The 26165-nt window shown below is 42.8% G+C and overlaps 1 protein-coding gene across 3 annotated transcripts in view; it reads right to left on the bottom strand.

Annotated features, from left to right (window-relative positions):
* Positions 1-11613: 11613 nt before the first annotated feature.
* The window catches only part of LOC103061925 (cyclic AMP-dependent transcription factor ATF-7), a 124372-nt gene continuing 109820 nt past the window's right edge, over positions 11614-26165 (bottom strand). For all 3 annotated transcript variants that reach the window (XM_088138014.1, XM_088138015.1, XM_088138016.1), the window contains exon 12: positions 11614-24368. In XM_088138014.1, coding sequence (XP_087994140.1) covers positions 24151-24368 — 218 coding nt within the window. In that variant the 3' untranslated portion in view covers positions 11614-24150. The remainder of the gene's footprint in view (positions 24369-26165) is intronic.

The following is a 26165-nucleotide window of genomic DNA, read 5'->3' as shown; positions in this document are numbered from 1 at the left end:
CGCTCGGCTCGGCTCGGCTCGGCTCCCCCGTCCTGCTTCCCTTCTCCTGGCAGAGCCTTTATATCGCCATTCATCCCAGAGCCGGGGGATGTGGGGCGGGATTGATGACAGGGGTGGCAACCATTTGTAAGGCAGCCCATACGGTGCGGGCCCTGCGGCAGCTCCCGGTGACGAGCGGAGAGGGACCGCGGTGGTCCCTGACAGAGGCAGCGCCACTGCCGTCTGGGGCTGCTTGCGCGTTATTGCGAGGATAAATCCAGCAAAATGGCTCTTTCAAGCCCTGTTGGGACGTGGCGGCTAATTGCTTGTTTACCATGGTTTGTGGGGGCACCGGGGAAATCGAGGCCGGCGCTTGGGACGCTGACCCCCATCGTCTCCTGCAGCCGGCTTCACGGGCGGCTGAGATTGATGGGTCTGGAGCCCCAGAGGCTGCGCGGGACCACACATTTGTCAGGCTGCTCCGCGAGCAGCTTTACAAGCCCCGCTTCCCTGTGGCGTTCACGTCGGCGAAGCGCGAGCTCTTGCCGCTTAATGAAACCCATTTACAACGCGCGGCCCGGGGACGGGGCGGGCGGGGGAGGGGAGAGCCTGCCGGGCTGAAAGGATACGCGTCCAGCCGCCCCAGGTGGGTGTGGAGGCGCCGCTAAGCCTCGGGCAGTTGTTCCCCCCGTGCAGTGGAAAGGCCTAACGCTTCGGTTTTACTTCCTTGTTCTCACAAAAGCTGGCTGCCCTAGTACACCAGCAGGGGCAGGGAGAAATCAAGCCGGGGGACCGGGGGAGTAACTTCCCCTGATTGATTTCTTCCCATCATGTAGCGTTAAAGTCATGGGGTGTGTGTTAAAGTAAGGTGGCAACTACAGTACAAGGGCTAGACAAGCAGCAGGGGAGAAAAACACTGTACGCAAATAATTTGCTCCCTCAGTTTAAGGCATTTGTAAGCTAGTAAGAAGAGAGCCAGTTTGGTGTCGTGATTAAAGCACTGGACTGGAAACCAGGAGACGGTGAGTTCTAGTCCTGCCTGAGGCACGAAGCCAGCTGGGTGACCTTGGGCCAGTCCCTCTCTCTCAGCCCCAGGAAGGAGGCAAGGGCACACCATTTCCAAAAAACCTTGCCAAGAAAACTGCAGGGACTTGGCCAGGCAGTCACCAGGCGTCAACCCTGACTTGAAGGCATGCGCGTGCGCACATGCACACACACACACAGGCAAGTGGGAAAGATGATCATGTGACCAATGTGCTGAGTTCCATGATGCAACTTCTATAATTATATCCATGAAGTAGTTTTGCCACAGAATTTGTGAATGGGACAGCCTCTCTTGGCCAGCTTGTTACAATGAACCAAAGTTCTGGCTGAGCACCCGGAGGCTTCAGCCTCTGCTCCAGGTGATGGGCTGAGAGCAAAAGCTTCTCCAAGCCCTGGATGTGCACGTCCATACGTGACCAAGGGTTATACTTTGTCCGAAGTAAATCCTGCAAACTGATTTTGCTTTGTCCTTGCTGAATCCCTCACCCAGGGAGGTGGGGGTCTCCTTTTTGTGGCTAGGGGAATGCCCCTTGAAATCATGCCCTTATTTGTCAGCTGCACAGGGTGCAGCAATGATGCGATCACACCTCTGGCAGTGGAAGGCTGAAATTTTTAGCCTGCTTTGTTTGGTTTAGTTGGAAAAGAGGAGCAGTTAGGCCTGGGGAGGCTTACAGCATTTTCCATCCCTCCCTCCCCCCCAAAATGCCAAATTTCTGCACTGGAGGGTTCCATGTCAAGTGCATGAACTAAGGGCTGCAGAACTGCAGATTGCTCACTGTAGATCAAGGGGTATTTGTGGGGAAATAATAGCTTTTGGTGGCTTATGGAAGACATGGACAGGGAAGCAAAGCACCTGGACAAGAGCTGGTTGAAGGGAAGAAAAAAAACATAGGCCCCTTCTGTATGGCTGCTGGCTCTACCCCCACCCAACTGTAGTACTTCTCTGCTGCTGTGAGATGTTCAGCAACTACCCCTACATTAAACCCCTTGTGCCGGCCAGCAGTCCATGGTAGTCTTTCTCTGCCCTTGCTCTTTGCATCCCTGTGCTGTGGACTCAGTCTGAAGAAGAGCACAACGCTGAGGAGAAGAGCCATATTTATTGCGAACACCCATGTTTGGTGTCTGCTTTACAAGAAGGAGGGATCCTGAACAATGGAAAAGCCAAGGTTGTTATAGAAGTTGAGGGCTACAAGGCAAGAAGTCCTAGGGATCTCATTGGCTGGCACATTTGGGGAAGCTAGGCTGGTCCTTGCCCCTATACCTGGTGTGAGTTCTACAGTTAGGCAAAATGGGCCTTTCAGGAGGGCAGCAGAGCTGAGGAACTTCATTGTTAAAGGAGATGGAATGTTGAGGTCATCAGCTGATGGAGGATGGAAGGCTGGGGTTTCTCTAGGTTATTATTATGTTGCAACTCCCTTGTAAGGGCTGCTTTTGGACTGTGCTATGAACTGGTGAGGAGACTTCTATTCTTTGGTTTAGATGGGATTACAGGGAGCTTTGTCTGGGGGCAGGGAGGGTCAATTTGGGTCTGATGGGATTAGGAGAAGAGATGAACTGGGTTTGATCCTAGTCATATCCAAGACAGGAAGGAAAAGGGTGCAGTCTCCATTTTGTCTGTTAGATTGTTTTCTCCACTACACCCTACATAAGCATTTTGTGTTGCAGGGAGCAAGGCAGTCAGTGTTGGGCAAAGCCACCTCCAAACGAGCCAAGGAGCCGCAGGGCCTTGGCTTCAGGAAGGAGGGGGAATCCTGGAGGGAGAAGGCAGGATTTCCCCTGAGGAGGAAGCTGTCTGGCAGCTCCAGAAAAAGCAAGCCGTGCAAAACCGCTGCATTGTTTCCTTTGAAGCAGGAGCTGAGCCAGTTCACTTGCAGAATCCATTGCCTTGGCTTTCCAAGGTGACAGAAATCCCCGAGCCTCAGAAGGATATGCTGGACGTGGTGCAGATTCTGACCAGCTGCATCCTTTGCATGTGAAGTAAGCTACAAATAGTCCTAACAGCAGCAGCTTCCCTGAAAAGAGATTGTGCAAATGCGCCTGTCTGGATTCTCACCTCCTACTAAACCATAGCTTGCTTTAACCAGTTTTTGAACAAGCTACAACTTCCTTGATTTAGGCAATATGCTCTATGATAAACCATGGTTTATAAATGGTTCGGTCAAAACATTGTGCCAAGCCAGAACCAAGCCAATCTGATTATGGTTTAGTGTGATGTGAAACCTCAAGGTGTTAAAAACAACCATTCATTGGTGGAACTTGAACGTGAGAAGCATGTTGGCTGAACTAGATTCGCTCCTGGATCCTTAGAATTTCTGAAAGGGAAGTAAAGAAATTCCACTGGCAGTCTATGGCTTTCACTCATTCCAAAACACTTCACGCAAAGGCACCTTCTTCTTGCCAAGCTTTGCATTTAAGAGAAGTGAAAAAGCAATTGGTCAATGAGATGCTTTCAGTCCAAAAGTGTTTATGCGAGATCCTTCTGTACAACCCTTAGGCCACGGGAGAGAGTGATGTATCAGTCTGACTACGTATTAATTCCTGTGCCATGTTTCCTTCAGGCTTGATAGGCAGCTGATTGATGCTCCCAATAACAACCAAGTGTTCTCATGCATTGGCACCATGGACAGGTTGGTATCCATCAGTGCCGGGAATAAGCTGCACAAGGCACAGCTTTCTGTTTGTCACTGATACATCTCTTGGTGAAGAAGAAGATGATTAACTTACATTGTAGTGGAAATGGGCTGCGCACACCATGTCCTACTCATGGTGTAAAGTGAGTAAACTGAAGCAGGTAAAGCAGCAGGTGGGCAACTTGGCTGCATTTCAAAGGCCCTCTGCAAGCAATCAGTTTGAACCTCTACCAGAAATGATTTTTGCCTTCCCCAGAAACTGCTGGGTGGGAGAAAAGAGGAAGTGGTTCTGGTCCCACCCTTTGTTGGAATGCAGATCCTATCAGATGATTCTCCATTGACAGAATGGAACCTTTTGGGGAAAAAATACCACCTCTGTTTCATGGGATGCTGTTACAGGTAGTCCTCGACTTATGACCATTTGTTTAGTGACCAAAGTTACAATGGCACTGAAAAAAGTTACTAATAAAGTATCCCCAGTCAGCATGGTCAGTAGTAATCATCTAGATGGCCGCAAGTTCTTCAACGCTGTACTTAGCCAACTGGAAAAAGAAAAGGAGAGGATTACCATACACATGCCAGTCCTTTTAACGAAGGTGCCTACTGGTTTATATATTTCTGCACTTCTCTTGGCCTATGCCAGAATCAAATGACTTCCTCATATGACTCTCCCATTCTTCTAAGCCAGGGTTCTCCAGCCTCGTACCCTACAGACGCTTTTGCTGAATTCCCATAATTCCCAAAGACTAAGAGTTACAAAAGTTGAATAAATACATCTTCCAGAATACCGGGTGAGGGAAGAACATTTTAGGTCACCATGGGCTGCCCATAGAAATGAGGGCTAATGTTATTTCTGCACAGCAGGGGTGGCTGCATCTTTGCATCTCATAAAAACACCTCTGTGAGAGCAATTTTAGGTCCCTTCAGATGAAGTCTTTCCTGTACAACTAACTTTGTGGCTTGATTCCCATAATTTTATGGGGGATCTTGATACTATGTTCCACTTATAACACCCTGCCCCCCCAGTTTCCCAACGACTTTCTATTAAGGAAGGAAAGACAGAACAGCCGCACGGTGCCTTGATTGGTGTCACTTGGAGCCAATAATCGTGCTTTGCCACATCCTTCCACCAGTGTGCTTTAAATAAGGAAATCATGGAGGGTGTTGGACAGAGAGAGGCATTATGCAGATTCTGCGTTTAGGGAAATCAGTTATTGAAAAAGGTAGATATTTGGGGACAAAAATCACAAAGTGGAGGGCATTTGGGAAACAGAAGCTGAAAGGAAGAATGGAAGAAACTCCTGGAAAGTTTGTGTCTGAAGAGAAAGGACAAATAGGGTTTTGAGGAAGCCCAGCCCAGGGCAAGACAGAAGAAGGAGCTTGATGTCAGAGTTCTGAACAGGATGAAGAAAGCCAGGAATTGGTCGCCCACACAGGAAGACCTCCCACTAAAAGTGTCAAAGAACAAAATAGTCACATCACAGTCCTGAGGTCCTAGTGCCTGCATTGTGTTTTCAGCAGCTCTTCTTCCAACGCAGAGAGCATATGTGAATTGAGCTTTGAGCAAAAGTGACAGCGGAACTGAGGCATATTTCGATGTGTAACGCTTGTAATGTTCTGAATTGCCTGACATTCTTGGCATGCACGCCAAAGAAATTTATGTTACCGGGCCACGGGAGTACACTTTCCAAAATAATGGGTCCCTGCGCTCAGCAAAACGAAGGAGAACTTCCTTTAGAAGGCCATTTCAATTCAGCAGTGGATTCTGGATGCTGGTAGAGCAATGCTGCCATCCCGTGGTTTCTGGAGAAAATACAGATGAAGTCCTGCTGCTAAAAATAAGACTTCATTGGGCAGCACAGTGCCTAGGCTGCGGTGCTTGAGATCACAAGCTGACTTGCAAGCTGGCAATTTAAATGCTGGATGCTGCTGTGTATTAAAGACACCAAGATCCAGGCCACGTCAGCAGGAGCAAATTTTTCTAGATAAGGATTGATTTCTGCTGGCCAAATAGATCCATAGTGAACTGGTGATTCAGTCATTTTTAGTTGACCGGTATGCCAATTAGTTGATTGCCTTTCTACCCAGAACCCATCAGAGCCATATCTAATCAGAATAGGAAATTCTGGGATAAAGATGCAAATAGAGTAGCCTGCATTAAGGACCCAGCCTAAGTTTCCTTCTTGAGGCTATCTTGACATCACCTTGTTAGGCCACAACAGCCAGTTAGCTCCTCTGAGAAGAGCCCATGAGGCCAATCCATGATGGCAAAACCCATTCCTTGCTCCGTACTCCAGGAGCATCTGGTTGTTGACCTCTGAACTAGGCTAATAGCCATGGACAAACTAATCATTTGTCAATTTGTCTAATCAGGATTCTTTCAAAGACTCCTGCAAAAGAATCCCAGCAGAGCTGTCGTTGTTGCATTCTGGAAATTGGAGTACCCACCAGTATAAATTTGTGATCATTACCTTTTTTTCTACTACTACCAGCAAAACAGACTGCTGTGAAGAGTACTTCCAAATGATAGGGAAAAAATATGGTAGACTAGAGCAGTGCTATATTATGAAAATTACAAGCCATAAGCCTTCTGAGCTAGTTTAATAATGTGCCTTTTCCTGATTATAATTGCCTGGATTTCTGCACCAGAGAAAAATAAATCAGAGTCAAATGCAATCATTCTTCACTGCTATGCAGCTAATATAATGTCTGGTTTGGGGTGTTGAACCTGGTCTGGGGACACCCTGGTTAAGTCCACCCTCAGCCATAAAAACTCATAGGATGACTTTGTAACAATCCCTTTCTCCTCAATTTATCCCAAAGGATTATTGTAGAAAAAAATGAGAGGAAGTCGTGCGTTGAAGGATGCTGTGCTCCTGAAGGAAAGACAAGCCATACATCAAAATCAATAAATGTCCACAGATTTCCTACTTTGTGGAGATCTTGCAGACTTGTTTAATGACCATTTAATCATTTTTATCAAAAAAAATTTAAACTATGGAGAGCACACCCAGACATTTCCTCGAAGTATTTACCAGGGCCACATCACGATGATTTAAATAATTAATACTGAATCAATCCATCTGTAAAGCATGATTTATGCTTTGCTATGGCTGCCCATGCTAGAATTGTACAGACAATTTTGTTTATAGTTCAGTTAGCAATGTCACTGCAGTATTTCCTTTGTTTGTGGCAGGTGGGCAGAAGGAGAATCAGCACTCTAGGACATCATATGTTCAGCAGAGAGATTTCAGTTCAGATCCCTGCTCTGCTGTGCATCAGATTTTTAGGTCAACTAGTAATGTCCAACTTACCCTATCTCACTGTTTGTTAGGATACAATGGGATGATCCCACAAGTATTTGTCATAAGGCCTTTGGGAGCTGTGTGGTCAAGGGATATAGTAGGGGCTGGCCCCAGCATTTGGCAACTCGAGGTCAAATCTCGGCCAGCTGATTACTCCCCTCTGTTTTTAATGTCAGGGAGCCCTGATAGCATGTCTACATGGAGAGGAGGACCACTTGCTATTTTTCAATGAACCAGAGATGGCCCAAGCTCTATGGAAGATAGTATATGGTGGTAGTAGACAAGGACCAGAAGGCAGTGGTAGCGATAGAAGTTGCAGTGCCAAGTGACAGCAACATCAGGAAGAAGGATCATGAGAAGCTGGAGAAGTACCAGGGCCTAAAGGAAGAACTAGAGAGGATGTGGAAAGTAAAAGCCAAAGTGGTCCCAGTGGTGGTAGAAGCACTCGGGGCTGTGACTCCTAAGCTGGGAGAATGGCCCCAACAGATCCCAGGAACAACCTCAGAGCTTTCTGTGCAGAAGAGTGCAGTGCTGGGAACAGCTAATATACTGTGCAGAACCCTCAAACTCCGAGGCCTCTGGCAGAGGACCCGAGATTGAGGAAGACACATACCAAGGGGATCTTTTTTTTTTTTTTTTTAAATATATAAAGGACCCCTACTGGTAAGGTAGGTACCAGCTGGGATTCGAACCCCAGCCTCCCGCATCAAAGGGTGGCACTCTAACCACTACACTATCCAGCCACTCTTACAAGTTCAGGAATGGCTACCTCCTCTACATGGATGACATCAAGCTGTATGCTAAGAGTGAATCAGACATTGACTCACTGATCCACCTGACACAGATCTACAGTGAGGACATTGGGATGTCATTTGGACTGGAGAAGTGTGGCCGGATGATAGTAAAGAGAGGGAAAGTAGTTAAAACTGATGGGGTTTCCAATTTTCAAAGAAAATTTACTTTCATACAAAGCACTGGACTACAGCCACCTACATTTAAAAAAAACAAATTCTAGGAACAAGCATGGGACCTGAAGGCATTCTTGAAAATGAAGGTTATGCCACAGAGTGATACTGTCCAATAGGCCAGCTTCCTATTTATCTTATAAAAATCAAATGGAGCAGAGAGTTTTGCGGGCTAGAATGAGGCTATCCAGCTATTAAGACGGGTGGGTTAGCCTTCTCATCCATTTTGAGACTTCTGTACAGATTGACAGTTCATTTTGGAGATCTGTTGAAAGGGTGTTTTTCTTTTCTTAAAAAAATGCAAATGCAAATAAGTCCAAAGAGATTACGCTGCCAATATTCTCCTGGGATGGAACTCTTGTATAAGCCCCTCTCTAGCTGGAGGAGCAGTTCAGAGTTTCTGGGAAAGCGATGCCCCAGATTCCAACTTCCATAATGGGTGAGCCTGATTTGTTTGTACTGTCAACTACCAAGCTCAAAATTCAGCAACATCTAAAACTAGAAAGATGAAAAACAATTTAAAAATCAACAATTAAAGGCCTCTTTTTTTTTTTTAATGGACTTTTAGGGCCTTTTAAAAAGCCAGTGCAAAGGTGTGGGGAGGGGGCTTAAGTCAACAAGGAAGGTATTCCAAAAACATTCAGAGCAACCTGGCCCTGAGCTGCAGGAGAGGAGGCTGAGGCCAAGACAGGCAAGTCTTCTCAATTATTTCAGTGGCAGGGAAAGGGGAAGCTGTACTGAAAGAAGTACTTTTTTCAGAAGGCATGAACTGAGGCTGAATAGGACTTCAGTATAAATAATCACGAATCTATTTTGACTGGGAAAAAGTGACATGCAGGGCACTCAGCACATCTAGGCAGAGATAAACATGGTTGCCGAGTTCTGCAGCAATTGAACTTTTTGGACTAGACCCCAAAGCAGGTACAGGTAGAGCAAGTTACAGTAGTCAAGCCTGGAAGTTACCAGCACACGCGTTACAGGTCTGAGATCATTTCCTTCCAGAAAGCAATGCAGTTGGTGTATCAATCCAAGGTGCTCCTGGCCATTGCTTCAATATGGAAACTGGAGATTCAAAATACCCCCAAATTATGGTACCTGTTCCTTCTGGGAGAATGTGACATTTTTCAGAACAGGAAAATCTACCACCTTTCTGGGATTATGACCGCTTCCAATGAACACTGTTTTATCTGGATTCAGTTTCAATTTAACATCCTTCATTCATCCCATTACCAATTATACACAGGTATTTCAGGGTGCCATGGCCTGATCCGAAGTAGGTGTCAGCACATTGACAGCATCCAGCTCAAAGCTCCTGATTATTCTCTCAACAGGTTTATGCAGATACTGAGAAGCAAATCTTCGCCCAACATTCGCTTATCACAGACCATCTCCAAAGCTGGATTCAAAGCTGGCTTTTAAAATATGATTGTCTCCTTTAAACATTCTACCTTCCCTGGCAGAGGTACTTAATGATGTCAACTAAGATGCCTCCAGTAACCTCTTGGCTAGAAGTTATGTGCCAAATTAGGTAAGGATCAAAAGGATGCGGGAAAACGTGCAGCCCAGAAAGCCTACCCACATCCTTAGGCATCACAAATCGAGATGGATCCTGCCTATCACTATATAAAAGAAGTTGCCAGATATCTTCATAAATGGTTCTGCAGCAGTGGCAGCCACCAAGCAGGCCCAAATGCAAGAGATTTTCTCTGCAAAAAGCTAATTGAAAGTATCCTGAGGGGTCTGTAATTGAACTGAGACAGGGGTATAAGTCAGGCTCCTCAAACCCTCAAAGGGATGTTTTATTTGAGCAGGCTGCAAGCTAGCAGATGCAAATTCACAGAAGAAAAACTCTTTGTAGCACATATTACACAGCCTATCGCCACAAAGGGGACTGATGCTGGACTATCCACCTTCGGTTGAGGCTTCTTCCACTCAGATGATCTGCCATGCTGCTTTAGCTCTTGTAGTTCATCTGGATGCCACAGGGCCATTCTTGAAGTGAGAGAGCACATGGAGTCAACCAGTCTAGTTAATTTCCTATTCCAGCTATCAACCAAGACATCAACTATATTCCTGGCAGGGCAAACCACAAACTCTTGCAAGGCCTCATGAAACCAGCAGCCTTTTGGGGTGTACCCTGCTAAGAGGTCCTAATAGATCCACTGTTGCTCAGAGGTGAGATGAAGACACTAATTCAGTTTAGGTTCTGCAGGGAACAAGGCCTCTTTACAAGTGTCTTCTGGACTTCTCCAAGCGGCAGAGTCATCCTTCTTGCCATCTTTTCAAAAGTTGGTTAAAACTTTTGTCTGAACACTTTTCATTGTTGATGTGATTTTAAAACCAGCTTCTCCTGAGCTTTTTTCTTTTTTCCCTTTAATACTGTTGTTTAGGTGTCTTGAAGGGTTTCTGTGTGTTTGTGCATCACTGTGAAATTTGTATCAGTAGCCATATAGTTAGTGAATAGCAATATCCAATTCAAATAAAAACATAACTTACCACAAAGCAATCCTTAGCTTTTTCTCCTGCTCTTTGCCCTGAAAGTAGGTTCATGTTAAGCAGCCATTAAAGCCGTTTTGTAACGAAGTACTTTTAGTAGAAATATTCTGCATGCAAGAAAAGCTTGGCTACCTGCAACTTTTGAGGATCTAGTTCAGAGGCATCTGCCTGCTCAAGTGTAGATGTTATCAATCATAGTGTCAGCTGTCATTAGTTCAGGCTGTCTGATACTTCTGACAGAGAGCACAAAGAGACCTCTGCCTAGGCAGGGGGCGAGGGCATTTCTTTCAGCTCACAAGCTCCATTTATTTGTGGGATTCTTCTGGGTGCCATATCCCAAACTTAACATGTTTTTCTCTCATCTGGTTTTATCTAGTGATAACTTGCCAAAGTGGGCCTCTTCCTTCCCTCCCCCACCCCAGCTAAAAGCAATGGGCAGAAGATGGGGGAGAGAGTGAAATTGTCCACATCAAGAATTTGATCCACACCGATTTTGGTTGCCAACCAATTCCAGAATTCGTTTGGACTGCAAAGGACCACGGAGAGGCTTTCAAAAGCATAGGAATCTGCCAGTGCAGAGCTCTGGCCAGGCTCTGGTTTTCTACTCCGCATGCGGTACCTGAACAACATTCAGCAAAAGATGGATAGTGCTTCTTAGGAGAAAAAAGGCCTGCGTGTGTATGCTGATACATCTTCACAGGTCACCGCTCCTGACAAACCTCAGCGGAAGCCAAGGCTTTCTAGAAACATATGTTTTAATGCCAGCAGTTTTCAAAATATTTTTGGTAGCAGCCTGACGGGTTTCCATTCATACAAAAATCAGTCCTGACAATAATTTTATGAGCAATGGCTACAGGTAAAGGTGGCCAGTGCACACAGCTCCCCCCCCCCCCCCAGCTTTCTGTTATCTTATGAAGCACAAGAGCAGTTATAAAAAGAAGACAAAAGAGAGAGCTCTGGGTAGAACTATACTTAAAAACAGTTCCTCCAATAGAAGAGCCACTCTTATAGAAAGGATCACACCACTAGTTTCTTACCTTTACTATGCATTCAAGGAGACATAGTAGGTATTTGAGAAAAAACATCAAGCAGAGGGCAGCAAGAGAAGGAAGACAGAATGTAACTACGTCCTGCCATTTAGAGATAAACATTTCATGGACCACCAAGCAGAAAAAAAAGAGAATACAAATGAGCTTATTTTTGTTAATATTTTAATGTTACATTTGCAGCATAAATAAAAAGGCACATTATATGTTTGGTAAGAACAGTGGCTGAAAGAACAAGTTGCTAAGTGGCAGGGTTTTGTGTATTTATTCATTTTTAAATTTTTAAAAATAGAAGAATACAAAGATGAAACGCCACAACTCACCCAGGCCTGTGGTAGCCAACACAGGGCCATGGGAACCACGGGACAGGCAAAATGCTAGCTTGTGAGGACCTGCTCACAGGAGCACTTCGGTGAATTATTGGTTGGCTTACCAGTCAAGTAGATACATCACTCCACCTTTCACACCCTCCCTCACGCCTATTAATTCTTACAGGCAAAAAAACCTAAGAAAAATCTCTGTTGGAGGAGAGAAGGGCTGGAACCTCAGATTTACCTACATTTCAGGAAGTGACACATCAACAAGGCCACTGCAGAAGGAATGGCAGCCATGGAGGAGAAAAGAGCTGATATATGCCTATATAGTTCTATATATATTTATAGATACGCATTTCATTTTATGAGATACTAAACCCTCTTTTGTGGTTAAGCATTCAGGGATCTCTCTCCCCCACCCTCAATTTATTGATCATAAAAAGCTCTCCATATACTATTTCTATATTTGAAAAGATAGCAAAAAACAAGACAGGCAGCTACTTATGGAAAGAAAGGTATCCCATGGGATCCTGCAGGACAGCCATTTTGCTACAAGAAGGGAAGGCCATGGAAATGTAGGCAGGTGGGGTCCATGGGAGAGAAACCCAGAGGCTGTGGAAATGTGAGAGGAAGCACCCTGGGTAAATCAACAGTGATCAGACATGATACAGATCACTTTGGATGATTTGACAACCTGAAGCCAAAAGGTAGACTTCTGGAGTGCTCACGTTCACAAAGGCAAGGTCTATTATGCAGGGAGAGAGAAGTACACCTTTCTCTTTCCCTGGATAATAATAATGGATAAATACACCTTTTCTCTCTCTCTCAAGAGCAGGAGGAAAGGTTAGGGGCCTGGGGTAGCTGGTTCCAACAAAGCTGCAAGAAAACACAGCTGCTCCGCTCCCTGTTTCAAAAAAAAAAGAAAAGAAATGAAGCAACCACAAGAAGTTACAACTGGACACATCTGTGACGAGGATTTTGCTCTGAGGCAGGCTTATAAGGGGTTGGGGGAATCTTTAAATATACTTATTTCAGCTGTTGCCACTGACATTCAGCTGCCTGAATTCAAGCACTGAGCAGAGACTTTTAGCACAGGGGAAAGGAAGGAAACACCCCTCACTGAGTCAGAGGCTACTGTCTTGTAACTGCTACTCCACCTCCCATATCCACTGCTAGGATGTGGATATTCTTTGCGAGATTGTTGTAGTGCTGCAGCCCCCTTCAACCTTATGTCCGATTGGAGAAAGCTATAGTAGAAGTACTTTTGTCAAAGGATTCGAGCTCAGTTGCATAAACTACATCACTCAACACACAGATTCTGAGAGAACGCTTCAAGTATTGGCAAGTCTCCTGAGCCATTTATTGCACTGCGGTTTCCCCACCAATGTGCTTACTTGTGGAAAACAGGCCTTCTCTTTCAAATGATGCTCTACATCCTCCAATACTGAGCATAGGGTTATACTCTCCTACAGCTTCAGCACTGACTCCTTAGAGGGCTTTAGTGCACACAAATTCTACTACAAAAATGCAAGTGAAGAAATTACCACCTAAACTTTCTTTCATGGGAATCGCTGTTACAAAGCAATGGGGTAGTAAAACTCATTAGCATGGTGTACCTGGATTTCTCACCTTGGCTTCTCTAGTCTGAGTGGACAACCTGGGATCTTTGTCTCATTTCTGCAATGATACTATTTAATTTTTATACCTCATCTTTCTACTCAAGCAACTCACGGGGCATTTTCAGTGGGACATCTCCTGGATGTAAACACATAGACAGTTTGTAAAGGACAGGTAGTTCCTCAGTCAGATCCTAAGCTGTGTTAAAGATCAATACCAATGCCTTAAATTGTGCCCAGTAAGCACAACTGGCAACCAGTGCAGATCTTTTGATGTAGGCATCATGCAATCCCTGTACCATGTGCTCACTGACTCAGTTACTACTCTCAAATCCAGTGACTGTTGAAGATCAAGGATTACTCCAAGACTGCAGACTTCTTTCAGGGGGCATGCAATCTTTGGAATCTTAATTCCAAAGTCCATTTTCTTACTCATTAACAGGATCTGTCTGTTGTTTGGATATAATTTCAACTTGCTGTAATTTCCCTCATCCAACTAATCACTGAATTTAACTTGCATTCAAGGGTACTAGTTTCTTCTTGGAGTTGGATAGTTTGGTGCAAAAGAACTACATGACATTTCTATTCTAAAGCACTGGATAATACCTCCCCCCACAGCAACTTTATGTAAATGTTGAAGAGCACAGGGGACAAAACAGAACTCAGTGGGACACCGTAGGCCAATGGCCGAGGTGTCAAAATAGTTGTTTCTTCAGCACCACCTTCTGGAAGTTGCCCAAAAGGAAAGAAGCCACTGCAAAACAATTCTGCCAACCAGTTCAGAAGTAACCATGGCAGATGGTCCCAAAAGCCACCAAGAGATCCAGAAAAATTAGCTGAGACATACCCCCCCTAACTAATTTCTCATTCTGATCATCTTCCAAAGCTGTCTCAGTAGCATATCTTGCCCAAAAGCCAGATTGAAATGGGTCTAGATAAGGAAGACAGTTCTTCTGAGCATAGGTCTTCTGTACCATATGTCATTTTCAGTCTTAGAACTGAAGAATACATTCCAACACATCTACTGGAGTTCCCATTATAATTATGCCCAAAGGATTGCTCCCCCATTTTTATGGCTTTACATCAATAAGTGTTTTTACACTGGCAAAAAAATCACACAACCAATTATTTAAGTGCAGACTAATTTCAAATAGAACTTGCGGTGAAAACCTCTTCTCCTATCCAATCTTGGAAAAAATAAACCATGTTATCATAGAAGATAAAAAGTGTTCTTTCGCATGCAACTAAGCATCAGTCAGCTCACAGACCTGTTTAGGAGCTTCTGCCTCAGGGGCCAGTAATGAAGCTGAATGCTGCTTCACGCACTATGCTCAATTACCAAGTACCAAGGGAAAAAAAAATTAAGACCAACATTCCTATTATTTCTCAAGCATGTAAGAGGGAGACCAAAGTCAGCATGCAATTAAACTCAATTCCCTATTATAACTTTGCAAGTATTTAGTAAATTATCAATAACAAGGAAGTTATTTTAAACTCTGCTATAAAGAACTGGCACTTAGATTCAGAACAAAGCCAATTACACACAGATTTCGTAAGTTCACCCATAATCTTGTCATTTTTTTAATTAAAAGGAGCTTCCCCATGTACTTCTGGCATTTTTTACCCTGCCAATATAATTTCCTGCTCTATCTCACTGGTGTGATAAAAATGCTATAGAGAACAATCAGGGACCCTTTCAACACAGATTACTTGGTAAGTGGCCATGTCTCCACATTGCTGGGTTTCAAGTTGCAACTGTGTTGCAGTACATACTTATGAGCTAGGCCAGGGCATAACATGCAGTGTGGCAAACCAACGTAACATGAGGCAGTAGGGCCAGAGTGTGGCAAAAACCATACTAGGACATTTTAACACACAAACTTTGGCTAAACCTGGTTCACATGCTGCTAAGGAGCAGCCAGTGTGGAAAAAGGTCATTTGTTGTTGATAGGAGGAAGTTCTTCAAGAGGTAATATGAGCAGGCAACAATCAAATTTAGCACTCTTTTACAGGAGGGTGGCTAACACACGCAAAGAGTATGTCTCCATGTTATAAGAAAGCAGGCTTACTGAAATACGCTACCAACGCCCAATGCATTTTGGATGTCAAATGGCCTTATTCAGGGGCCATAATGTAAACCCCTACATAATGCGATGGCTTGGTCTTTCAACTTTGGCAAACTGCTGGCCAGCTCAGAAAATCAGATTAGACTGCTTTATGAGAATATTGTACATAAAATATTGTAGTGGAAATCCTGAATGTCACTGGATTTCAAGAGTGTATGTTTTCTTCCTGCTTGTTAGTGCTGCACCAAACTTACTCTATCCACTTTATGACTGGAATTAGACCAATACATTATTCTGCTTGTTTAGATTCTGAACAATTTGAGGAATGTCAGTTCTGAAGCAAGACTCTGCTGGGTGAGATAAAAAAATCTGGGTAATTCACCCTCTTGTTTCCTATGGAAGTTAACCAATATTCATTATTTCTTACCTGTAGCGAACTTTTACACTGTGTTTGTAAATTTTATTTTTCTTTGGTTGATGCACCCCATACTAATGACGGGGCAGGATGGTTTAAAAATTTGTAACCATAAAATGCAAAATGGCCAAGTGGAAACTAAACAGTTGTAAAATCACTTCTGATTTTTAGCACAATATTATTAGACCAAATGCAATACAGGCAGTCCCCAGTTTAAGAATGAGTTCCATTCCCAAGGTCTGTCCTTAAGTCGAATTTGTATGAAAGCCGGAACAGTATTACTGAATAATATTGTATAAGTAGTATTGCGTAATAAATTCAAACCATTGTGTATTTAACTCAAATTTTGCTATAATAGGCTCCGTTCTTAACTATGGATCATCTGTAACCCGGGTGTTCTTAACCTGGGGACTACCTGAATTCCGTCTCTAGGATTTGGGAATTTGGAGTTTTCTTTTCAACCAATGACAACTTATCTATTAGTTAAGCTAGATTTGCTACCACTATCCTCCACCCATCCTTTAGATTTGACTTAACTTCCACTTTGGTGCAGTTACTGTTAACATACATGAAATGACAGAGCATCCTGAGCCTATCCAGTGAGCATTCTATCTGGGGCAGCTATAGAGAGTTCCTTCTATAAAGTGACCACAGAGACACACACACTCCGCCTAGCTGCTCTCCAGGTGTATGGAGATGTTCCACTTTCAGAATTCCCCAGTCCTCATAACCTTTGCTGAGAATTCTGGGAGCAGAATTCCACACATCTGGAAGGCATGAAGGTTGGGTCCTTGCCTTAGAATTGATGGTGGCGGGGAGAAGCACTAGAGCTAAAACAAGTAACAGGGCCAAGATCTGGTGGGACCTTGATCAAGAACCACCACAGAGGGAAAAAGAAGTAGAAATTCTCACTTTGTGCTGGCTTCCAGAAAAGGCTGAATGTCCCCAAAGAATTCTTGTTTTCCCAATTCCATGGCTGAGCTCATCATCCATTCAAGCCATAATGTAATTTGTTTGGTTTGGCCTATCAGCACTGAGTGAACACTGTCACTGTGGTTCATAAATCAGGATTTATAACTTAGTATATTGTGCAAATCCAATCAATTGTGGTTTATTCATGAAACTATGGCTTAAGTAGATGCATGAATCCAGCCAATGACTTTTCAGTCTAAAACATGGAGAATGCTGTCTTTGAATACATGAATTGCTCTTCCTCTTTAGAATATACCATAAACACCATCCAATGTGGAAAGAATAGCATTCCAAGTCACAATATATTATTTGCAAGAAATAATCCTCCTAAGCACACCCCTCCCCATGCACTGCTGAAAAAGAAATGGTTTTGTAGAGAGGTTACAGATGCCAGTCAATCAGCAAGCAGGATATGCCAGTAAACAGAACTTGAAGGCTTTTCCCCCCCGCCCTTCCCCAGACCTTGATTAGAATTGCAATTCTTTTTACACTAGAGCAGTGTTTCTCAACCTCAGCAACTTTAAGATATGTGGACTTTAACTCCCAGAATTCCCCAGCCAGCATGCACACATCTTTAAGTTGCTGAAGTTGAGAAACACTGCCCTAGAGGAAAGGGATTTTGGCAGAGAGCTGATGTGTGGAGGTTTGGTAAAGCAGGGAAGCAGGGCAGAAAGAATGATTGTTCAACAGTACCAGAGCCATCTGTGAATTTCACTTTTTAACCATTCCCCAGAGAAAGGAAACAGCAAGCATGTTTGATAAACTTGTAAAAATTGTCTGAAGTCAGGAAATGTACCCTTCACTAAAATAGGATGATACAATTAAAAGAATGGAAGACAAAAGCAGGACAGAAGCAGGTGACCGTCCCTATCAAGCAATTTGGAACAGTTGGGTCAAATGGGTCAGAATCCAAATAAGCAAGCTGACCAGGGAACACAAACAAGAACTCCTCTTCGGCAGTCAACAACAAAAACCACAAGGGGAAAAACACGCACACTTACACAAGCATATGTCTGCAATTGTTGGTAATTTTTAAAAATATGCATTTAACACATAATTACTTTTTAGTATTAACTGTTAACATTTTATATGGTGAGTAACTCCTATCATGGCTTTCTATTCAAAGATTCCTTACTAGAGCCAGGTAACTTAGAGCAACATAATTTTCTACCATGGGTTCTCTCTTCTCTTTTATATTTTGCAGCCATTGTAATCTCCCTCTCTGTTGGCATGGATAGCTGAGTCTACTACAGCTTCCCCATAAGCCGCAAACAAGCAAGGGTTGCACTCAACAGTAGGCTGCTTGGCGGGACACAAAGGATTACTGTTCATGGCCGCATGTATTCTATGGGAAGGCAGACGCTGACAACCAGAAGAATGACATGGGGCAGCTTCTCCAGAAGATGTAGGGAGGGCATAATGAAGTCTGCATTAACAGAAGTCTATTTTTGGCTGAAAGCATCTCCTATGCAGCCCTAGTTTTTATAAGGAAAGCATAGCTGCCATAAGGTTCTTTGCACTGAATCCTTATGGAGTTCAAATCACCAGCAGAAGCCAAACCGCCTGGGTCTTGTATGCTGAAAATCACATGCCGAGATTACACTGAAACAGACACGGGCCTGGCTCAGACAAATACAAAGCTATAATGTAGTTTTTTTGCTTAGCATAATGTGTGAAAGAGTCCACTGTTATGGGTAAAACGTAAGTTTCTCTTAGAGATGGGTAATCTAAAACCACTGGAGCTAGAATGGGATATTGTAGTTCCCTAAGGAGCTGGGACAAATTGCAGTATTTCTCTCAGCAGCAACTAGTGGTATCAAAGTTCTATTAGAGACATTTACTATTATTACTGTAACATTTGAAAAGAAAAGAAAAAAGTAAGATAAATACCTGAGGGTATTGTATAACAGGAAGTTCCCTGATTCTATTCTATAAAACCTCAATACCTCTTAGAGTGATAGATGAAATTGTTCAGAGGTAAAGGCCACACACACATGAACAGAACCAAGAATTATGAACTAGTTCCATGAAATCAGAGGAACATACAAAAAATCACCTCAATTTTGCTACCTGGCTTTGCCAGGAGTAGACAACAGAAAGATTTTGAAAGCTATTTGCAATTTGCTGGAGATGGGGGTGGGGGGAAGTATTTAAAACAAATAAAACCACCCATGATTTGATGGGACTGACACAAGATCCTTTATATGAGTCTTTTCAGCCCAGCACTGCCATTTGTGAAAACTGCTATATAATGAAGCTTATACAGCCAACTTCCTCATGAAGCTTATTTAAATGCTAATGCTTAATCATCAGAGACAGATTCACATATTAAGAATCATGTTGTGGGAATGTACTACTTATGGATGATAATACTTCTCCGTCTCATAGAAGAAGTTTTTTGCACTTAAACAGTAGTACAGAAAGCTATACTATAGTTTCCCAGTTTGCTGCCTTTGTTACAAGCACAGAATTTTGTTAAAGGGTTCAGCCACAGACATGTAACCATTGGTCAACTGGCAGGCTGAAAGGGTACATACTTAGAAAAGCCATAACCCATGCAATTTCTTATAAATATAGGTATGAGCCCAGAATTTGCTTCCTTGTACAATCACAAAATAAACTGAAATAAAATGAGGATCATTGCTCCAGAATATGTAGATCAGCCTTAGCTTATCATGCATAGGTAACATGGCAGTCTTCTCTGAGCTAGAAGAGTAACCTGCAAGGATCCCCCCTCACCCTGTCCCCAGTCTCAAAAGGTCTTTGTTTACTTGAAGAGAATTATTTTTAGGCAACAACTTACATCTTGGCCAACATCTGAAGGTGACTGTGGTGACTCTTTGTGATCCTGGCTACAAACCCAATGACGAATGTTATGAGTTGTAATAACATATTTATCAGAGCTTCCTGACAACCTGTGGGTCAGCTAGGTTTATAGTAGGACTGACCACAGGCTAACCAATTCTTCACATACCTCTGTGGCCTTATAAGTGCCACTTCTCACTGTGATTCCATGCAACAGAGATTACTCATACACCTAGAATGTCATAGTTCCAGGGCTCTTCCATTCTAATCAGGCAGGTATTGAATAGCAGGATCCCAGGTAACTGGCAAATGTTGCTTCATTTTTAATGATCACTAGGAGCACAGGATCATACTAAGGCAACCACTACAATCCAGATGCAAGTAAATGGAAAAGAGGGCAGTAAAGCAGAAATTAACTTTAAAATGCTGTAAGAGAAATTATTTCCTTCAAATACATTTTTCGAATAATGACAAGATTGTCTCATTCTGTTCACAGGCTCTATTTCAACTAAGGGGTGCATATCTTGGTCAGGATTACGGCAGAGTCCAACAGACAGGTAGGTGTGGTTTCTAATTTTATTTAGCCCCCCCCCACCAATATTTCTCCATCTGTAACAGCATGATACTTTAAAAGAGAAAGAAATTGGAAAGAAGAGTGGAGTTTATCCAAAGCTGCAGCAGGAGTTCCTAGGGGTACATAAAAATGCCTTTGTGGCCCATATTATTTATGCTTTTGTGCTGCTGGATTCCCTTCTTATTCCAATGGACTAGAGCACTGGGGCAGTGAACTCCTGGAGCCAGGCTGCAGTCATGTTTTTAAGGCAGAGTAATAGAATGAGATGCTCAATGTAGGCTTTATGAAAACTCTTCTATATTATAATCCCTGGTCGTGAACCACAGCATGTCCGCCCCACAGAAGGCCGCTTGTGCACTGTACCAGACCCACCAAATCAGGTCCTGACACATTCCACAAGGCCTCTTACCTGCTTCTGGACTGTTCCTGTCCCTACACTTGATCTTATTGCTTCAGAGCCTGAGCACAGCTCACACATTGCCTGAAGATTCAACATGTGTCCGCTCTGCAACAGCACTAAGTAAACCAGGCTGAGTGACGACGACTGAACAGCAGGACAGGTAACAGATGATGAACTCATGCATGGCATACAGGGAAGGCCACCCCTACTCTACAAGATCTTTAAAAATGACTGGCCTTCCTCAATCTGATATCCTCAAATGTGATGGATCGCAACTCCCATCACTCCAGCCAAGATAGCCAAATTTTCTTAAGACAATGAGAGTTGTAGTCCTGACCCCATCCAGCCCTTCCAGAGGGTTCCAGGTTGAGGGAGAGTGTTCTACACCCCTGCCTAAAAGTCATTCAAGCAGCCTCAGGTCCAATTAGGAAATTCCAATTAGGAGAGAGATTATAGTATATTATAGTAGAGACCAACTGATTTTCATATAGAAAGTTCCAGGCTCAATTGCCAACTTCTCTAAAACAAAAAAGCCATCTAAGAGAAAGATTGGGAGTCTCTATCTCATGGCCCAAAATAAAGAAAAGCCAGGACTTTTAAATTAGACATTTGAGGACTTTTTTTTTAAACCACAGCCCCTCTACCCAGTTTGCTCTGAATTATTACCGTTTACTGTGTCATGTTCTGTGTCCCAACTAAAGAACTCTTGAAGGGAACTGTACATTCACTGAGAAAGGACAATACTAGGCCATACCTGTCTTTTGGTGTCATTTTGAACTATGGTAGGAAATCCATCCATAATATAACCCACATTTGGCAAGGCCCCGCCTATCACTCACTTGCAAATCCTGATACATTTCACTCAAGTTCATACTTCCTTGCCAGGGCTCTTGCCATGCCCCCAATGCTAGCCTGAGGGGACAGCATTGAGCTAGATTGGCCAGTGGTGCAACTGACCAAAAACAGTTTCATTTGTTCTTTCTCACAACAGAATGCTAGTTGTCAATATGAATTTAGATACCAGTTCAGACAGCAGATTCAATGCTACTGTGATCCCTTATTTTCCAATGGAAAATATGACCAACCAAAATTCTACAGTGCTTTCTCTGGCCATGCACTGCATTCGTTCAACAGCAAGCAGAATCCTGAAATGTTTTTTAAAATGAAAGAATGCAGTACAGTCATGTTTTGAAAGGTGCAAAAAAGTAATAAAAACTAAAAATAAAAAAAATTGAAAACTAAAATACCTTGCCATCTGTCCCACTTGCCAGCAAGCTTGTTTCTTGTTCTATTAACCTGAGAAGATCCTGGCTGCACCTGCTATGCACTGTTATTGGAACTGTCACTAAGGAAACAGATACCCTGTTGGGACAAGTTATATTTCAAAGCCCTTGCCAACTTGCATTTTCAGCATATCAAGGAAGCAAGGGGAAGGGGGGGAGGTAGGGAGGAAGACAAGTGACAGGATGTCTGAAATGCCTGTTAAAAGGAAGTCTGCAAACATTCAAAACACATTTTGCTTCTTTTAAACAAAGGAGAAAGGAAAAGGAACCCAGAAGGAAAAATTAAAAATAAAACACCAAGTCACAGAAGAACAGAAGCAACATCATCATATTCAGGCAAGGAAACAGTTGGAGAGCAAGCGGCAAGCGGCACGAACGTCCTGAGAAGCTGGATTGATAATGACAATAGCAACAGCATCCACCTAATAAGAGAAAACCTGCATTAAGTCTAGCATTGCCATATATATATACACACATATACATGCCGTTGGTGTGTGTGTATGTTATATGTGCACTTTCTAGTGGGTGGAAATAATGAGGAATAATGAAAATCTTTGTATAGATTGGCAGCATGGAGTACAAAGCCCCTCAGAGGACAATGCTTCATTAAAAAAAAATCATAATTAGGAAGACAAAATAGTGGAAGAGTTGGCATGTTGCAAGCTCATGATAGCCACTCTCTAACTACCCCACTGTACCTTTTCCTCTTGCTCCTGATTCAAGCTAAATATTGGCCAACTAGCAAAAGGTCAAGGTCAATCTGAGATATACATGCATATACTTTGACAAGAAGCAGAAGAAAAGAGGAGAAATTATTCCTTCCAATTCTTCTTTTGTTTTCAATCTGCCATATAATAGCAATGTGCAAGAAACTCAGCATTTATTCTGGAGGAGACAGATGGAAAAGGCAATAGTTGACCTTACCTGAAGGAGACATGGGGTGGAAAACCTTTGACAGAAAAAAAGGTAAGAGGAGAGGCAATTTGGAATGCTTGCCTCACCCTCTTGCCTTTGAGATAGTCCATGATTTAAGGCCACAGTCTTGAAAAGTTCACTGGATTAAACATGTCAGATTATCCTTTCAAATGAACATGGTTTATAATAGTATTGAAATCTTTTGAATTCATGAATGGAGGTACTTCCCCGCCCCCCATTTCCTTGACAATGAGCTACTTCTACATTGTCCCAAATCAACTTTGTTTAGCTATGTCCTGCAGCTTGATGCTGTATAGCTTTGTGCCTGCTATTTGCAATGCCTATGATTCTGCAACTACCCAAATTCCAATGGCATAAATCACTCTATTTTTTTTCTAGACACAGTAAGAGGTGCCCTTGTGAATGTTCTTCCTTCTCATTACTGCAATACTCCTTAAATCATCCCATTAACTTAAAGACCAAAGAATTCCATTGTGTTTTGATGGCTCTCTCTTGAACTACAAAGGTTAAAATTTGTACCAAATAAAAACGTGACCGAAAATATATCCCTGATAATATGCATAGTACAAATTATGTGATCTACAATGCATACAACAGGCCTGCCATTTTCACTTCCAGAACAGCAAAATCACCCATCAGTTGCAGCAGCTAAGAGCGAAGTTTCTTACTTTCTTCACAAAACAATTTGAACAGTTCAAACTCACAAAATTATGGAGCTTACCACCTCCAGAGCCATGAGCTGGAATCCTGTGTGAAAGTGTGGAATTGAAGGTCAGGTACCATGTTGATGGATATGCTACAAAAACAGTGGGGATGCTAAAGGTTTTTTCAAAAAATGGCCAGCACCAGCAAAATATCACAGCTCCTCCCAAGAACTGCTTTCTCTTGCTACAGTAGCCAAGACAAGGAAGCACCATGAGTAACCAAACTAAGGGAGGTTTAGTGTTAGCACAATGTATACCTGAACTTTAACCATTTAAGATCACACTATACAAGGCTATCCAAATCGTTGATTCTAGATAGGATGACAAATGGTCTCTAAAGTGTGGCAAAATTACTTATTCCAAAGCCACCTTTGGACAGATGGTGGCCCTGTGACAGTTGTTTGAGGCCAGGACCTATGTGGGATATACTTTGTTAGAAGCTCCATAGCTGCCCATCACTCATCTTTAAGAAATCAAAAGAATAAAACAAAAGAACAAAACAAAAACTGTATCCGCCCCGTTTTGAACAAGGGGCTTAGTTATGATCAGTCTCTCTGGCTGTAGTTCATTGGTTAGTTCTATGCCATGCAACTGGCGACATCATCTGCCAGCAGACTGAGACTGCGGTGCCATAATGACATGTGACTGTATGGGCACGTTCAGTTCTGTCCTTTGGTTGGCCATCTGAGTGAGGACTGAAGTGGCAACGGCTTCAGCTGCAGAGCGGACGTTCAGCCCATTGGGAGATGCGGTCACTGAACTGTGCTGGATGACAGGAGCTGGGGAACCTGTGGGCTCAGAACTCTCTTTCGGGCTTTCTGATTTTTCAAGAAAAGGGAAAAAGAAAATGGTATTAGTGATTGCACTTGGCTTTGCAGACATCTACAGAACATGCTTCAGCAACTGTTCTGCCAGCTCTCTCCAGTTACATTTCCTCAAATGAGTTGGGGGTTTTTTGCACAATATTTTCTGTAGAAAAATTTAGCAGTGCTTCAATGCTGACTTAACCCTGAAAACAGTTCATTCTGATATTATTTATAGCTTGTCCAGATCAAAAGTATTTATATAATCTTGGGTTGGATTCACAGACCACACTGTTATCATACATTTTCACTTTTACATAGCATATTATGTGAACCGAGCCACTGTATTTGGTAATCCATAGCTTATTGCTTAGTGTAATGTGTGGAGTCAGCCAATTCTGGTTTCTTCAATTAAAAAAATCAGTGCAATGGTTGTCAACCTGTCCTCCAGAAACTACTAGCAGTCTGTAAGGGTACTGTAGATGGTCCTTTGCAAGAGCTCCAAAATAAAATATTTTTTAAAATGACCAAACTCTAAAAGATAGTCTTTTAGAAAAGCAAGTGAGGAGGTGATAACAATCCATACGTGCATTTGTCACCATTACCTCCTTTAAGAAACGTGTCTGTGAATTTCCACCACCATTGCACTTGCTATCCTTTAACCTATATTCCTTCTTAATGTTGAATGTTAATTTCTTTGGGAAGAAATGGAACGTGGATATTTGAAAATCCTAACAAGCAGTTATTTCATGATCTCCATTACAAGATTTCTCACTTCTTTGTCAGGAAATGACAAGAAAATTATCAAAGGATTTCTGTATGCACATATAGGTTTCAGTTGTAGAAATCCATTAAGAGAAAAGTGAACAATCCTTGGATTGTTTCAACTGAAGCAGATTTACCTGATGCTTTACCCAGAACTCTCTGCTATCTGACAGTTTGGGAGGGCTCTGTTTCAAGCAACAGAATCTTCCAGACCGTAGATCTGATATTTCATGGGATATCTCAGTTCTTAGGGAAATGTGTTTCTCTTTAAAGAGGAACCTGTTCCCTAGAGTGAACTAGGAAGCAGTGTGTTGATCAGGGTCTTTATTTGGAATCCAGTACCTGGAACATATTACAAAAAGCTAGCTAGTAGAGACACATTTTGTAATCTTGGTTATAACTAACAGCAAAACTGCTCTTGGGTGCTACTGAAAGAGACTTCTATTCCAAGAATACAACTGCACAGCCAGCCATGCAGTCCAGCAATGGTAATGAGTATGTTACAACCTGGTTCAGAACCAAAAGTTCACATGATGTTTGATAGTATTTCCACAAATTTTAATTAAGCTACTGCCTCTGAATGTGGTAGATTGCAATTGTTTTGTTTCATTATATCTTTGTCCTTTGAAGATGTTTTGACATTCCATCCACCCCACAAATAAAAATGATCTACAAGGTATTACAAATAAAGTAACCCAACTGCTCATGAGGAAGCTGTAATTCCATGCATGGTCTCTGGGATTTTTTATGGAGCAGCTAGCCACAGATCTCAATAATAAAACTGCCTAGGAATGCGTGTGTGCATAACTGAGAAGAATGTGATTGTCATTATTTAGGTGCCAACTGAATTTCTTTCCCCACAGCTAAGGCTTATAATGTGAACTTCCAGAATTGAAGGGGAAAAGGGAAAAAAAAAAAAAAAGGCAGCCTTACTGCATTGTAAAAAAAAACGAAAACAAAAATAAGCCTCTGGGGAAAAAGAGGGTTGGTTCCATAGCTGCAAAGGTAGCACAATCTCCCTCAACTGGGTGTCCTTCAGATGATGAT

This window comes from Python bivittatus, unplaced genomic scaffold, assembly GCF_059951505.1.
Source record: "Python bivittatus isolate LINGU-HERP-01145 unplaced genomic scaffold, Pbiv_v1 ctg000220_np1212, whole genome shotgun sequence".
NCBI classification, from domain to species: Eukaryota; Metazoa; Chordata; class Lepidosauria; order Squamata; family Pythonidae; genus Python; species Python bivittatus.
The sequence above is the reverse complement of the archived record's forward strand: the minus strand, read 5'-3'. Positions and strand labels throughout refer to the sequence as shown.